General features: G+C 42.2%; 1 protein-coding gene across 4 annotated transcripts in view; it reads right to left on the bottom strand.

The window, feature by feature from the left end:
* Wdr11 (WD repeat domain 11) overlaps window positions 1-16,387 on the bottom strand; it is a 53,064-nt gene that overhangs the window by 19,191 nt on the left and 17,486 nt on the right. For all 4 annotated transcript variants that reach the window (XM_038328999.1, XM_038329007.1, XM_038329014.1 and 1 more), the window contains exons 11-18: window positions 16,175-16,259; window positions 9,935-10,041; window positions 7,405-7,480; window positions 6,580-6,688; window positions 5,149-5,273; window positions 4,617-4,764; window positions 682-788; window positions 243-357 (exon numbers count right to left, since the gene is read on the bottom strand). In XM_038328999.1, the coding sequence (XP_038184927.1) occupies window positions 243-357; window positions 682-788; window positions 4,617-4,764; window positions 5,149-5,273; window positions 6,580-6,688; window positions 7,405-7,480; window positions 9,935-10,041; window positions 16,175-16,259 (872 nt within the window). The remainder of the gene's footprint in view (window positions 1-242; window positions 358-681; window positions 789-4,616; window positions 4,765-5,148; window positions 5,274-6,579; window positions 6,689-7,404; window positions 7,481-9,934; window positions 10,042-16,174; window positions 16,260-16,387) is intronic.

Here is a 16,387-nt window from a genome sequence, read left to right as displayed (position 1 = left end):
AGAGCCTCTGGCAGCCACCTCCCACCCGCAGTCTGCACTTCCCAGGCCTCAGTCACCGCCATGGCACGAAAAAGCCCATCAATCAATCGGTCCTGCTGTCTCACTTCTCTAACAAATAATTTCTTATAAGAAGCTGGACATACTTATTGAATATTCCATTCTCAGAAAAAGTGGAAAACAGAACCAGTTCCCATACCGATAGCTTCCCTGGCTTCACCAGCAGACTGTAGGGCTGGGCCTACCTCTTTAGTGTCCCACACTTCAGCACCATCATTATACATTGCTATCAGCTTCTGGTTTCCTTTGCCAGGGGCAAAACGAATCTTCCTCACCCAACTTCTATGTGTGGGTATTCCTCTAAGGACAAAGAAATAAAAACACCAACATAATACGAAATTCAACACTGTCAGTCGGGGTGTCCACTATTCTGATCAGGAGTGAGAGAATGGGAAACACACTGGACAGGTAGGTCTGCCCATTAATATTGTTGGAACGAGGACCCAGGGCTTCTGCATGGCTGCCTGAAGATCAGGGTCTACCGTGCTGATCAGAGCCTGGCTCAAGACCACTCTTCTTCCAAAGTTTAGACAGTACAGGATTCAAAACTCCAATTTACACTCAAGTTTATCGGTCCTATTATCAGTAAGTTTCCGTTTGAACACAGATTTCCTTGGCTCCTACCTGGATACTCTGCCTTTCAAATCCCAGAAGTTTAGATTTCCATCCATATCTCCAAGCACTAAGGTATCCCCTTTCCAAGCGATGCAGGTAATGCTGCCCATACTACCCTAGAAGCAAGACCAATAAAACCACACATGAACTTCTCTACTGAGTCACCATCAGAATAAACTATTTCCCTGTAGCGATCACAATGAAATAATAAATGCATTACTTATAAAGCATTTACTTACTATGAATGCCATCAAATCCTAAAACTTTGAACACTGAAAGAGTCACTGCATACCAACTTCAACTGTGCTGAAACAGGACACTACAATCTGATGAACATTCAAATGAACACTGGATATAGTTATCTAAACTTCATCTATAGAGAAGAGTGTCTTTTAGGAAGAAATACTTTAGGGGAAAAAAAATTCAAGAAGAAAAACCATAAATTACAGTCTAGGGAGCCACCCCTAATTTGTCTCATTAAGAAAGATTATCCAAATGTACTCAAGGGAAACTTAGCCACTCTCTGTGTAGTACACTGGAAGAGAAGACTTGGTACTTTGCTGACACATTACTGTAAGAGGTGAGTGTAACGGGAGACCCAGCAGAGGCACAGGGTAGAACGGAGGCCCCAGCACTAGTGCTCTGGCATCAGACTGCCCTGCCAGGCCCCTGGCTTTACCTCTTAATATGCCACGGGGTTGGGGAGTGTTTATTTAACCTTGCCATGCCTTGGGCCTATTTTTGTTGGTGGAGTCAGGAGCTGCTAGTAAATCTGTAAAGTTAAAGCCCTGAAGCAATGTCTGCCACACTGGAAATACGCAGTTCAGTACGAGTTAGTAGTAAACAATGTTGTTACTCACTGCTTCTCCACTCATTAAAAGAAAACTCACTTTGCACTTACAGAACAATAAAAGCATTCAGAGGGCCTCTATGGTTAGGTTAGAAACATGTCAATGCTTGGCAAATTGACCAAATGCCTCCCTAAATATTACATAAATTCTAGTGATAACCCAGAAATTAAAAATCAGTTTTACACTTAGTAACAAAAACAACTTACATTAAGTATATGAGATTCTGTGTAACATGAAGCTATGTTCTCAGATCTTATTTCCATTTCTCTGGAATCTGAATGGAATGCTTGCCTTAAGTTTACTTTGTCTTGAATACTTTCACATTTTAAATATTACTTTCCTTTTCATATTTAAAAACAAGATTATAGATTAAATTAGCCCACAAATTAGCGTAGCTGTGTTAATTCAACTGTGCAGCAGGTGGACCCCCTCCTGAGGTGCTGAGGGGAGCAACAGAGGTGCTTCTGGAGGACCTGCTGTGCATCCCCATGGCTCTCAGTGCCCTGTGCAGAGCTCACTGCCCTGCTGCTGCCCTGCCCACATGCCAGGCAGATGCACAACGAGCAGATTCACTGTCTCATTTTTTCCATTTTCAAGATAAAGCACGTCATTGAGGATTACACATACGTACAGTTGAAAATATGCCAGGCTTTCTCTTCCTTTTACCATTTATGTACGTCATAGTTCTGGGGCCAAAGTCCATAGGGAAAATTTCAATTCAAAATCAATGCTTAGAACTTTACATTTGAAAGAACAATAAAGAAAATCTTTTTCTACATACTACATTATAGTGACTTGAAAAAAATCCAGCTTCAGAAAAAATAATAAACCAAAACCAATTCCCATATAGTATATAGATTATTAATTCTTTTCCTAACATAATGTGCTCTGAAATGCATGCCAATCTCACTGGAGGCTCCATGCTTACAGTTATTCCTTCAGAGAATCGCATTCATTTGAAATAAAAGGATTCAGCAGAATAAAGAGATCACAAAATAGAGGTGACCCCTTGTAAGCTGTGTGGCATGACTACCTTGAAAAAGGCATTTACAGGACCAGAGCTGGCCAGTGCTTAGATGGTAGTTGAGGCCTGGAATCTATATGGTAGGAAGACAGGACTGACTGCTACAAGTTGTCCTGTGACTGCCATGAGTACACTGTAAATAATAATGCAATAAATTAAAAAATAAACACTCATGTCCAAAGTTCATGGCTTTTTCTCTGGATTAGTCAGAAGGACTGGTATTTTGAGTTTCTGGCCTCATTACACGCTAACCTTCATGTGAAGCAACTGCAAAGTGGAGACTTTCGCAGGGATTGGTGGGAGCTCTGTAAAAGCCCACATGACGTCTTTCCTGGGCTTCTGAAAAGGACCTCTGTGGAGGCTAAAAGAGCACAGTGCACTCTCCCACATTCTAGCAGCGTTAGCTACAACAGCTTTTCTCTGCGAACATTTAATTACTTTCCTATTATAATCACCAAATGTCAACTCTTCACATTCATATCACCACACCACCTTTCCAAAATCCTAAAAATGTGACAATATCAGATGTACTTAGAAACAGATACTATTAAGTCTTATATATGACTTCCTCTATGTAATAATCAAATGTATGCTATGATATGAAAAGATTCTTACATTAACTTTAATTTTGAAATAATGGTTTTAGGGCAATGCCTTCAATTCTTTGACGATTAACAGAGGAGACTTGGTAGCTAGCCTCTAGAGGACTCCATCCATTCAAGGGCCTCAGCAGTTACTCCCTACAATAAGTAGGACTGATCCAAGGACAAACAGCAGGCTGCAAAAGCAACATCAGGTCACTTCTGAAATAGAACATATAACTTGGTTCTCTTGACTCGTTCGCTTGAGGAGAAGCCAGCTATCAGGATGTGTAGTGACAAAGGAGTTCTGGAGACCCTGGGAAGCACTTGGCTGTCACCCCCAGCAGCTTTAACTTTGAAAGCTATGTGATGGCACCATTTTGGAGTGGATACCCATGTTGGCTGGTTTTTATGTCAGCTTTACACAGGAGGGTCATCTGGGAAAAGGAAAACTCAACTGAGAACATGGCTCCAGCAGATTGGCCTATGAGGCATTTTCTTGATTGGTGATTGATATGGTATGGCCCAGCTCACTGTGGGCAATGCCATCCCTGGGCAGATAGTCCTGGGTTGTGTAAGAAAGCAGGTAGAGCAAGTCATGGCAAGCAAGCCAATAAGCAGATTTCCTCCACAGCCTGTTTCAGTTCCTGCCTTGACTCCCCTCAGTGACAGCATGTGACCTGAGAGACGCAGGATGAAATGAGCCCTTTTCCCATAGCTGTAGCCACAGTGTTCATCACAGCAACAGAGACCCTAACTGGTGTGTCCCTTCGCCTCATTTAACTTTAATGACTGCGGCTAGTCAAGATCCTCACTGAGCCACTTTAAATATGAGAGTCAGCTCTCTGCGAGGACATCTATTCTTAGACAAGAATTTTAATTAAATGCACATTGTATGAAACCCTCCTTATGCCTCCATTTAATTCTAATCTGTACTGGTTAACAGTTTATTAACTCTTCTATTAAAAGAGATCTGTAAGATGTACGCTGATGCCAATTATTCACTATAATTGATTCCACAAGGCCAAAAAAGATAGCTACAAATGAGTAAATAAATATTAATGCCACAAAATTCACAATCTGAGTATAATTATCCCAAACTAACCAAATGTTTCATGAAAATCTAGGATGGAAACAGGATGGCTGCTGATGTCAGACAGGGATGAGCTCCAAACATGGCTCTGTCATGACTCGGCCATGAACCCTACAAAGTTCCTTCCTGTCCTCAGCTTCATAAGCAAACAGAGACAGTTCCTGTGGACCACCATCATGGAACATGGTACATGATAATGTGATCTAGGATCACGAGGCTATGTTACTTTGCAGAGGTATGGACCAAGTTCAACCAGAGATGACTTCTCAAATAGCAACATTTATTTTATCAGGCTTTTCTCAGGATGTTTTCCTTAACTATGTCTTCACTGAATATGGATAAATGAGACCCCTGACCACACTCCTCACAGAGATGTACTCGAGGATGACACTCACGTCTGGCGGAATCCGAGCACTGTCCTTCACAGAGTTCCCTTCAACAGTGAGATGATAAACTTGGCCATCGTTGTCAGTAAACACAAAATGCTCCCGAGCTGAGATGTTCTGACTGAGTTCAGACTTACTTTCTGCCTCCTGTAATAAGCTTTAAGATAGAGGAAAAAGATAATGTTTTCTTCCTAAAGTGATACCCACAGATACCCACTGTATAGATACATTTACAAACCTCTGGAGTTTAGTACAGCAATCGAGGAGCCCCAGGACACTTTCTGAGATGGTGACTCTGTAGGCTTATCAGTGTTCATTTGCATTTTTGACTTTCGAGGGATAGAAAGGTGCTGACAGGTTAGCAGCACTGCGTGCTGCTGACAACACTGAGAACAAGAGCTAAAACTCAACTTCAGTCAGTCACTTGGGTCTGACTGAACGAATGCTCAGTGAGTCTATCATGCTACACAGATGCCCTGTATGGTGTCTGCCAGGACATGGGCAGTACAAAGGTACACCGACAGGAAACAGCACATAGTACCTGATCACAGACGACTCCACGGCGCCCAGCTCTGCGTCCGAGACAACAGTCTGGCGGGCCATGGCCTCCCGGGTGGCAAGTTGTTTCTTTCTTAGGCTCTTCAGGTTGTGAGATGGTGACCACTCCTGTATTGCAGAGACGACAGACATGCCAGCCTCCCTTCTGTCAAAGACTGCTTAGCGCAGCCAGGCAGGGCTACTTTCTATCAGCACACACTGGTTTCCAGGTAAAGACATCATTTAATGGCAAACTTCTAGAAGTAGGTTTTCATGCTTTCTTTTTCACAAGATGAAATGAATTCCACTGAAGTCCTGTGCATTCCCGTCATTCAGAACTAGAGAACTATGGTCTCCCATCAGGCCGCCCTCAGGTATAGGTGCTCATACAGCTGCTCATTTACATGTTTATGCTACGCCTCTACCTACTCTAAAGAGCTTAGTCCAGTATCACCCCATGTAAAAGTTCCTGTGACTGCTCCACAGGACCAACGTTAAAAAAAAGTTTATTTTATAGGTGTGTGTGTGTTTTGTTCATATATATATATATATATATATATATATATATATATGTACCACATGCATATCGACAATTGTGAGCCACCACATGGGTGCTGGAAATTGAACCCAGTCTTCTGAAAAGGCAGTGAGTGCTCTTAACCACAAATTGTCTCCGGCCCTGTTATACAGTTCTTAACGTGTAGTTATTGTACACATGTGTATGTGTGTTTGTAAGACAGTCTTCCTTCCTTCTGCTTCCAGCTCAGGCTGTACGAAATGAGCTGCCCTCCCTCTTCTGCCTCTCCAGTGCTGGGATTTCAGGGTGTGCTCCCATGGCCAATTCTCACATGCATGAGAATCTAATTTACATACGTAGTGCTGTGTTAATACCATCCTGTTTCTTACTCTTTTTTATTTTCTTCCATTAAAGTGGAAAAGTTTTTGTCTAGAGGGACAAAGGGTACCTGTGAGCGGTCTGAGAGTGGAGAAAAGGGAGAGTTGAGGGTACTTAAAATACAATGTATACTTGCATGACAACTTAAAAATAAAAGAGGGACTCTTTTCTTACACTGCCAAACAGTCTGACTACCCTCTCTGAATTGCATATGGCTATACTGTGTATTTGGACCCCAAATACCCACGGGGTTGTTTCTGAACTCTTCCTGATGTTGATCCATTTTCTCTTCTTATGTCAATAAGGCACTGGTTTTATTTCTATGGCTTTTAAAAAGTACTAATACCAGATATCAGGGCCAACTTTATATGTATTTATGTCAAGAATGACAACCATTTAAGGGCCATCTTTAATAACTATGTTTACTATGTTCCTCAAGATATTCAAATGTTAACATATTTGATGTGAACTCAAGCTACAGAAAAGTAGCTACCACACAGGTCTGTACCCAGGAAACTCAGCCATCAGGCTGTGACTTACCAATGCAGTTATGGCAGGAAAGCTTTTAGACATTTCTCTAAGAAGGGTGCAAGTTCTAATATCCCATAATTCCAGGGGCTTATCTTTGAAAATGACTGCTAAATACTGCCTAAAATAAACAACAGAAAATAAAATTTATCAAAAGATCCCTTTCTATGATAACAACAACAAAACATCATGAATTAGTTAATACGCCAAGAAAGAAAAAAACTCAGATGGCATGTCCCATGCACAGGCAATGAAACTGACACTCAGACCCCACAAGAAATCACATTCAAAGTTACACTGAGTATCAATCACTGAGAAGCTGAGTCACAGTGGGCAGAGAGAAGATTAGCACTGACTGGTCCACACAAGAGAAAACATAACTAAGACACAGACTTGGATGCGGTTTTAGTGAAAATGATCAGAAGTGCAACCAATACAGGAAACTGCCAACACTACTGAAATAGCAAAATCATTTTCAGGGAAGGAGAAATTACAATGAAGGGCATTTTCAGAGAGTCTGCAGAAGAGACGAAGGCAGGAGAGTTGAGTGGTTGAAATATAAACAGGATGCTAGAGGATCCCATACACCATGAGCAGACACGGCTTTGCTAAAACAAAGAAAGGGAGGTGGGAGGAAAGCAGGAGGGACAGAGCATCATCTCAAGGCTGTCTCCACACCTGTGGTCAAATATGCTTTTGATGTGGCCACACATAACTATTTGCTATTGCTGACAAATTCTAGAAATATTAACATATCCCTACTTTCTTAAAAGTTACAACCAATTGTGAGGTTCCACCACTAAGACAGAACTGTAGATGCTGCAGGTTGACACTTACTTCAGATGAGACACTTTGATCATCTCAATGGGTGATTCATCATTGCCTCGGTCACCACGAAAAGCAGTGCTCCTCCCTTTAATTGAAAACAAAAAGGTGAACAGCACGCACCATGTGAAAACATGACACCATGCTGCCTGATGTGGTCGGCTATGCAGCCACGCCCTCTGCCTCCTGTTCGTTCATTACTTTGCTTCAAAGCCAGGTCTAATAGCTAAATTTAAAAATACTCCTAAAATGTCAAAAGGAAACAAAACTATATTTCTTTCATGTAAATATTTATTTTATAAAAAATATCTTAATGTTGTACAGCTTTTTAAATTTAATTTTAGAAACTTGGAGATACCTACCACTGTCTAAAAGTTTAGGGTTATCTGTGGACTGGCGGCAATCACTGTGCACTTAAAGTCATAAAAGACATACTCGTGTGTTCAAGTACCGATTAGTTGGGAGGAAAAAAAAATCTCCTGAAATGAGTATTTAAGATTTTTATGCTATGTGCAATGTATTAGGTGAAATATCTGAGCATATTCCTACCAAAATGCCTCTCTAAGTGAAATTTGGGACTTATAACTATACGCTGAATTAGTGCCAAAAAAAGATAGACTTTTTATAAATGAAAATATAAGTTCTACTTTTTTTATCTGAACAAATATATTTTAATATTTTCTTGAGAGATTTTTATTTACATTGAATTAAAGAATGTAACATGTGAAAAAAACTGAACACACCTACTGTCCCTGCTCCTATAGGCAGCAAGTGCAGTCTATGCTTCCCAAACAGGCCGTTCTAGAATCTGCTAGTCTACTAACCTCTAGAACAGGGGTTCTCAACCTGTGGGTCATGATGCCCAAAACAGGTTGAATGACCATTTCACAGGGGCCACCTAAGACCACTGGAAAACACGGGTATTTACATTATGATTCAGAATAGTAGCAAAATTATAGTTATGAAGTAACAACAAAAACAATTTCATGGTTGGGGTCACCAAAGCATGAGGAACTGTGTTAAAGGGTCACAGCACTAAGAAGAGTGAGAACCACTGCTCTAGAGCTTCCAGCTACAAAAATCTACACTGAGTGCTCGTGTTCCCCTTTTTAGAATATCAGTAACTGCTGACTATTACAGACCAGAGAAATCTGCAACAACAGACTCTAAATTAGCCAACAGTTCTGCTGAAGAAAACAAATGGGGACTTTGAAACAGTGAATGACTAATAACAGTCTTGCCCAAACTCTGGGACATGACACTGCTTAAGAGAAAGCAGAGCCAGTATGCTAGCAAAGCAGGAACCCAGGACCTTAAGTGCCCAGCCAGGTCACTTCCTGACACTACAGCAACACCGGAATATGGGCATGCTGATTCTTTAAGTTAACACCAACTGTATACAGAAAAACAACCGAACACCTACACGTCACTACTGTTTAAAATCATCTGTATATACTGACTTTACTATTGCTTGTTTGTTTTTGTTTTGTTTTTATGAGAGAAGGTCTCACCATGTAGCTCTGGCTAGCCTGGAACTCAATGAAATCTGGCAGCTACTGCATTATTTTGAGGAAACTCACTTAGATCGTGGTCTTTAAAACTCATGTGCTACTACAGTCTAAAGTTCTCCATTCCTTAAATTCACTGGGCTACACGTTGTAAATAATCCCCAACAAGTTAGTCTCCTGGGATTCTTCCTTTCTACACATTTAGCTGTCTACTGAGTGTGCACAGGCAGAAGTCAGAAGAACACTTGTGGGGTCAGTTCTCTCTTTCCACTGTGTGGTTACCTGATGAGCCATCTCCCAAATTAAGAAACACTTTTTGAAAATTATGAGACAGGGCTCACATGTCCTAGGCTGGCCCTGAACTCACGCAGCTGAGGATAATGTTCCTCCTAACTTCTGCGGTCACTCCTGGTTATGTGGTGCTGAGCAAGAACTTAGGTCCCACATGCTAGGCAAGCACTGAAGAGTGGGGCTACATCCCTAGCCCTGAAATGTATTCTATTGCAAAGACTTCCTAAATTCAAGTTTCCATAATCCAGTCAGCCTGTAGCTATCAAAGTTTTAAATTTGAGCATTTAAAAACCATTACTAACCTATAAAACTTTTGAGTCCAAACTCAAAGCAGAGGCCAGTGGAAGGCTCAGTGGCTTAGTGAGTAAAATCACTACAATTGAGTTCAACCCCAGGAGCCACCAGGTTAGAGAGAACTGACTCGCACAGGCTGTCCTCTGACCTCTACATCAATGCTGTCACACATCAAGCACCGTGTGCAAACGAAGACTGAGTCCATCTTTTGTTAGGATCTGTGAGTTCAGGCTGAAGGTTTTCTACTTACCTTGGGCTACATTACTAGTATGTACACGGAAGGAATGCTGTGGCTTTTCTAGGGCAGTCACTACTGACCCAAAGAATGGTCAAGGAAACAGGATATAAGAACACACACCAGGTGAGAGAAAATGTTCTGAGCATGTTTTACACAGTGTCTTCCATCGGCGGGATAGACCACCCCAGGCTTTCTGTCGGCCGACACAGACCTGTTGGGAGATCAACCAGCTGGAGCTCATTTCTCACTAATCCCATGTTGTTTGGGGTTGAAGCAGCAAAAGAAAGGAAACTGGTCAAGCTCGTCCATTCAATACCCCTAGAAAGCAAACAAATTTCAGTCTTGTACCTTTTTTTTTCATTTGAAATGTTTATTTGAAAAATAAGGTTTTCCTAAGACCTCATTGTATTAATAATGTAATTAAAATGTTATTTTTACCCTTTTCCGCAATATCACTGAATACTATGACATATATGAAATTTTTCAAATTAAAATTTTATCTCCAAGTGTAATGACAAGATAGTTACTGGAATCTAAACCATCATTAAAATGGATACTAAAATTCAGCTGGGGAGAAACACTTCAGAGCAATTTTCAAGAACCTAAGTGTTTAAAACAAGCAGCGCAGAAACACTCAGAGGAGAATCCTTAAAGTGACTCCAAGGGATGCTATCAAAACTCCCAGCTGCAAAACAAGAGCAAAGCTTGATGGGGCAAATCATCTGCCTCCAGCTTTGAGAAAGAGAAGGAGGAGACACAAGTCCCAAGAGTTCCACCACACAGAGAAAGCAAGATCTCAGCAGGGCCGTCCTGACAGGACAGCAGTGGGGCTGACAGGCAATGGTGACTCAGTTTCTTCCCTGTAGTAAGGCTGCTTAGGACAAAAGTCTCGATCTGGGTCCCATTTACAGTTGTTCATCAGGATTCGGAGGTCAGCCATTGGTGCCTAAGGCTGCTCTCATAATACAATGGTGGACTTGAGCAGTTGTGAGAGGCTTCAGGACCTAAACTCTTCAGCCTCAACACTTTATTATTGATCCTTTCAAAGAAATGTTTATTGACCTCTGATCTATAGCAACCTGAATGCAATCACTAGATTTGCATGAGATAGGTTTTTTTTTTTTTCCATTTTGCTTTTTTGCCCAAGCAGTACAGGTGCCTCTGTTTGTAGCTTTTGAGACCATCAGACATTGCCTCGTCTAAGCTTACCGCTCTATCTTCAGAACCTTAGTTGCTACCATTTATTTTCTTTGAGACAGTCTTGCTCTGTGCCCCAGGTTGAACTCAAGCACACTGTGAGGTCCATGGTAATACTCCTGCCTCAACCTCTCCACTGTGAGATTACTGGAGTAAGACACCCCAGTCAACTCTGTATCTGCTATGTTAACTACAAGCATTTTCCTCATTTGTTCCTGTAACTTGTCTTTTGGTGGAAGGACACCATAATCCACAGAAAGCTAAAAATAGCAGTTAAAGCAGTAGCAATAGCTGTGATAGCTAGGATTACAACCATTTCAGAGCAAAGGTGTACTGACACACTCAGACTAATGGTTGCTTGAAATGAGTACAGTTTGAACTTCCACCCGAGAAGAACTTCCTTCTTTAGAGACAACTGGAACACAATGACTCTAGTGCTTGCTTACTTGGGTCTCTGCGTCTCAGCTTTATTGGTTACAGCACTGGAAACACTACTGACCACACACGGAAGGGCTGGCCATAACAAACTCACGGTTAGCACAGTGATTCAGGAACTAACTAAAGCTGTCTGTCTTCATCAGGCCCGTCTTAAATAAATATACCCACAGAGATTATCATCTAACTGGGTTAACCACTAGAAAAGTCCTCTAGTCTCTTCTTCCTGTTTTTGTCCCCCTAGCAGAGAAGCCTTCAGCTTTTCTAGAGTAAATGGAAGGAATCACTGTATTTGAACTACTGGCTATAAGCCTGGCAGTGTTCAAGCAGATGTTCGTCTACAGATTCCCTAAGAGCATTTTCCAAGTCCTGTTGCTGATAGTATCAACTCACTAGTTTGTTACTACACTTGGTATAGTGGTGTCAGTAGCTCTGGGCACTGGCAACCCGCCCTCCCACTTCTCATGCACTGGGTTAAAATGAATCCATTAAGTAGCTAATACGTGCCAGTGGCTGTGTGAGGCGCTGTGAATGAGACAGACACTGCTACTGCCCATCTGGAGCTTCTATCCTAGCAGAAAAGGGACAGTATGCAAGTGTATTTTGTAATATCTATTACAGAAGAGATGATGCTGGGAAGTAGAAAAAGACAAGATCTCCTGAGTAAATTGGGAGCATGGGGACCTTGGGGACCTTGGGGGAGGGCTGAAGGGGGGAAGGGAGAGGCAGGGAGGGGAGCAGAGAAAAATGTAGAGCTCAATAAAAATCAATAGAAAAAGACAACTTTGCATCAGTTAAAGTGTGTGGAGAACTAAGTTATCAGTTTAAGACAATCAAGGAGTATTGCGGGGATGTGTCCTCTCACTGGTACTTTTTAATATATTCCTGGAATTAATAATAGCAACAGCCCTGGAGGATACGTATGAATGCAAACATATGTTCTTTTTCTCCTGTTTGATTAATAGTTCTAAATGGACAATAATATTCATTTAAAATGTTTAACATTTAAATTTTTTGTGCATGCATTAAATAAAATTCTTTTTAGAGCCTGGAGCAATGGCTCAGAGGTTAAGAAAAAAAAGAGATGATGCAGAACTCAGCAAGAATGGCTTGAGCCACACACACTGTGACCTCAGGGCCAGGCCAGTTTCCCAAGAGGACTGTGAAACTGTGCCATTTGTCTAAGGCTGACCAACCAAGGCAACAGTGTAAGAGGCGTAAGCTAGTTGTGAGTCTTGCTGGGGACTGAACCCAGGGCCTCACCTGTGCTAGGCAAACACTCTACCACGGACCTACACTCCTAGCACCCTGGACTGTCTTTTGCATCTCGCCCAGCACCCCTCTTCTGTTAAGCGGCATGACACAGATTCATGACGTGTTCCCCTGTTCACGAGCAGTCCCAGCCCAGGAGCTGTAGCGGAACCTGCAGGGGCTGCTCATTTGTAATCTGGCAGTGTGACCAAGTTGCCTTTGAAGAGAATACAACAGCAGCTTATTCCTTCTTAAGTAAAATAAAATCAAACTGGATTTCAAAGTGGATTAGATATGGAAGGGGCTATCTGTTGGAAGAGAAGAACTCCTGTCAGACACAGCTGAGCTTCCTGCTGCCGCTGGGATTAGAACAGTTATCCAGGCTTCCCTCTACACTGAGGAGCTGAAGGACTAAGAACAGCAGCTCATTCCTGATCCAGGAGCTCTCTAATCTTTTTTGGTAGGATCCCTGGCCACTGAACAACTGTCATCTTAGGATTTATCATGGTTGTCATGGGTTCACAAGCTGAGCATGCTGGGCATCTATCTAAGGGGAACACAGAAGCTACTTCTCAACAGGGGTTGAGAGCACATAATGCTGAAGACGACCATCCTAAAAGTCTCCTGTGAATCTCTAGGTAATTAAGAGAGACCATTCACTTTCCACAAACAATTTAATGTAATCAAAGCAATATTGAGTCAAGCCATGTCTATATAAGTTATTGTTTATAAGTTCTTCAGAGTACCAGACTGCTGTTTTAAACTCGGGCTACCGGACAATGATAGAAACTCATGATCTAACAGAGTCAACCATTCCACTTTGTAACTTCTGTATCTGTACTGGTTGTAAGCACCAACTTCTCCCATTATAGTTTTACAGAAAATGTTCAATAGGTATCTGTGAACCATCCCTTGTAAAACATTGAAACATATGTTCCCTATTTCAACCTTGCACCCCCACAACTATGTCATTATATAGTCCCTGGCCACATGTTTACATTAAGATTCAAGTACAAAAGTTAGTCTTAATGTGCATGTGAAAAATCAAGAATACTTTGGGTTTACTGCTAACTGGTTCAGATTTTTCTAGTACATCTGTGAAATTTTCATGACGGTTTTAATTGTAATACTAAACTCAACACAAAGACAGCAGGATTTTAGCATCCTCTAGGGCAACATCTCTGACTATAAAGTGAATTACCTTCAAAATGTCAGCAAAGAGGGAAAGTCGTATGAAAAGTGGGTATCTGCACATGATCATCCCTGAGTTCCTCTGTGTGAGTCACACCTCCCCCATGGTATTCGCTGTCCAGACAACAGTGTCAGGATGACTCAGCCGTAAATACCACAAGATGTGCAAGTACGTGGCAATATGCACACTCTGACTGATCCAGGTCAGAACTTCGCAAGAAGCCAGTTACTGAGGTTCAGCATTCACAAACTAATGACAACGTGCTCGATCTTCTAGAAGCTCATGTCAAATTCTCAGTAAGATTCTTGGCTCAGTTAACATTTATTTTTATTGCCATCCCCGAGTCCCAATCCACGGACGTCCTTAGCAGGAGACCTGGCACAGACCATGCACAGATACAAGTACAGAGCTCAGGCTCCCACCCACTGCTCCCCAGGTGTTGCGTTACTCAGTTTCTCTGTCTGTCAGTTGGAAAGGAGACAGCACCTACTCTTTATGGTTGGGGTGGGGTCAGTGAAATGATGGGCACAACAAACTCACAAAAACAGAATCTTAGAACAGTGCCAGTTAGCAATGCAGAGTTCTGACTGGTTGGTGTCAGCCATAAAAGGAACTTCTATGTACAAAAGATAAGGGCAAAGGGAAACGTAGACAGGAAAGGAAGAGACAGAGAGATACAAAGGACAGTGCACGCCTTTAATCCCAGCACTCGGGAGGCAGAGGCAGGCGGATCTCTGTGAGTTCAAGACCAGCCTGGTCTACAAGAGCTAGTTCCAGGACAGGCTCCAAAGCCACAGAGAAACCCTGTCTCGAAAAACCAAAAAAAAAAAAAAAAAAAAAAAACACAAAGGACAGTGCCAGCAGAGACCACTGGAAGAAGTGTCAGAATGGTCAGAGCCTGAGACCAAAGAGGTTCAGTGCTGCTGTACCTTAAGTTCAGTGTCTTGAAGACACTACTATTCCATGTAAACGTATTTGCAGACACGGAGGGGCACAACGTAAGATGGTAAAAAACAGCAACCTGGGCAGTGCCCTTAAAAGAGATTTCTATTATAACCTCAAGTTGTGATAATCAAAAGGTTAACCTTGCTCCATCGAGAACACAGATTTATACTGAAATATGTCCATTAGATTCACTAAAGCTTTCAATGTACACAAGAAACTAAATTATAAACCATACAAAAACCAGAACCTTTCTTATATTTAATTACAGTTCACTAAAGCACTGGTCATTTTACACACACACACACACACACACACACACACATATTTTCATAGTGTATCACTCATGCAAAAAAACAGTTCTGCATTCAGCAAATTAAAGCTGTAGGGTATGTCTAAAGCAGCACACTAAAGCAGATGCAGAAGCATGTCTGAGACAGCACACTACAGCATTGCAGGAGCAGGTCTGAGACTTCACACTACAGCATTGCAGGAGCAGGTCTGAGACAGCGCACTACACCACTGCAGGAGCAGGTCTGAGACAGCACACTATAGCATTGCAGGAGCAGGTCTGAGACAGCACACTATAGCATTGCAGGAGCAGGTCTGAGACAGCACACTATAGCATTGCAGGAGCAGGTCTGAGACAGCGCACTACAGCATTGCAGGAGCAGGTCTGAGACAGCACACTACACCATTGCAGGAGCAGGTCTGAGACAGCACACTACACCACTGCAGGAGCAGGTCTGAGACAGCACACTATAGCATTGCAGGAGCAGGTCTGAGACAGCGCACTATAGCATTGCAGGAGCAGGTCTGAGACAGCACACTACAGCATTGCAGGAGCAGGTCTGAGACAGCACACTACAGCATTGCAGGAGCAGGTCTGAGACAGCGCACTATAGCATTGCAGGAGCAGGTCTGAGACAGCGCACTATAGCATTGCAGGAGCAGGTCTGAGACAGCGCACTGTAGCATTGCAGGAGCAGGTCTGAGGCAGCACACTACAGCAGATGCAGAGGCTGTCTGCTCCCAATTTAGCCTTCTTTAAGAAGCCTCTGCACTCACATGCAGACTGTATCTCAAAATAAACAGATGCTTCTCAGTTTGTATCTCTCCTGGTGATATTCAAACTAACAACTAAAAATGACTATTCAAATTTGCCATGAGCAGTCTTGACAGATCTTAATCAAACTGAGAAATAAACTGTACAAACCTGGCAACATGGTGATTTCCAGTGAGACAATAACCTGGAATGAGGAGAAATCCTCAAGCACAATGTCCTGAACAAAGCAGACAATGAATGCCCATTTCTGATGAACCACTGCACACACCACAGACCACTCAATGCAGAAAAGTCTACGAGACTCAATGAGGAGAACTGTTTGGATATCATATATGTCTGTAATCTCAATGACACAAAGCCATACTCACTTGACTTCACACGAGTGGACACTCAACTCCTTGTGTAGCAGACCGCTGGTGAGGTGGTACACCAGGACAGAACCGTTGCTTGTACCTATCAAAACGACAGGAGAGACGAGTGCTAATTTAGCAGGAGAGTCAGTTCCACCAAAGTCTTTTGTTAAATTTACCTTCTACAAAAGGATCCAAACTATATACTTAAAAAACAAGTGAACAGGAAGG

Source organism: Arvicola amphibius, chromosome 1 (genome assembly GCF_903992535.2).
Source record: "Arvicola amphibius chromosome 1, mArvAmp1.2, whole genome shotgun sequence".
Classification (NCBI taxonomy): domain Eukaryota; kingdom Metazoa; phylum Chordata; class Mammalia; order Rodentia; family Cricetidae; genus Arvicola; species Arvicola amphibius.
The sequence above is the reverse complement of the archived record's forward strand: the minus strand, read 5'-3'. Positions and strand labels throughout refer to the sequence as shown.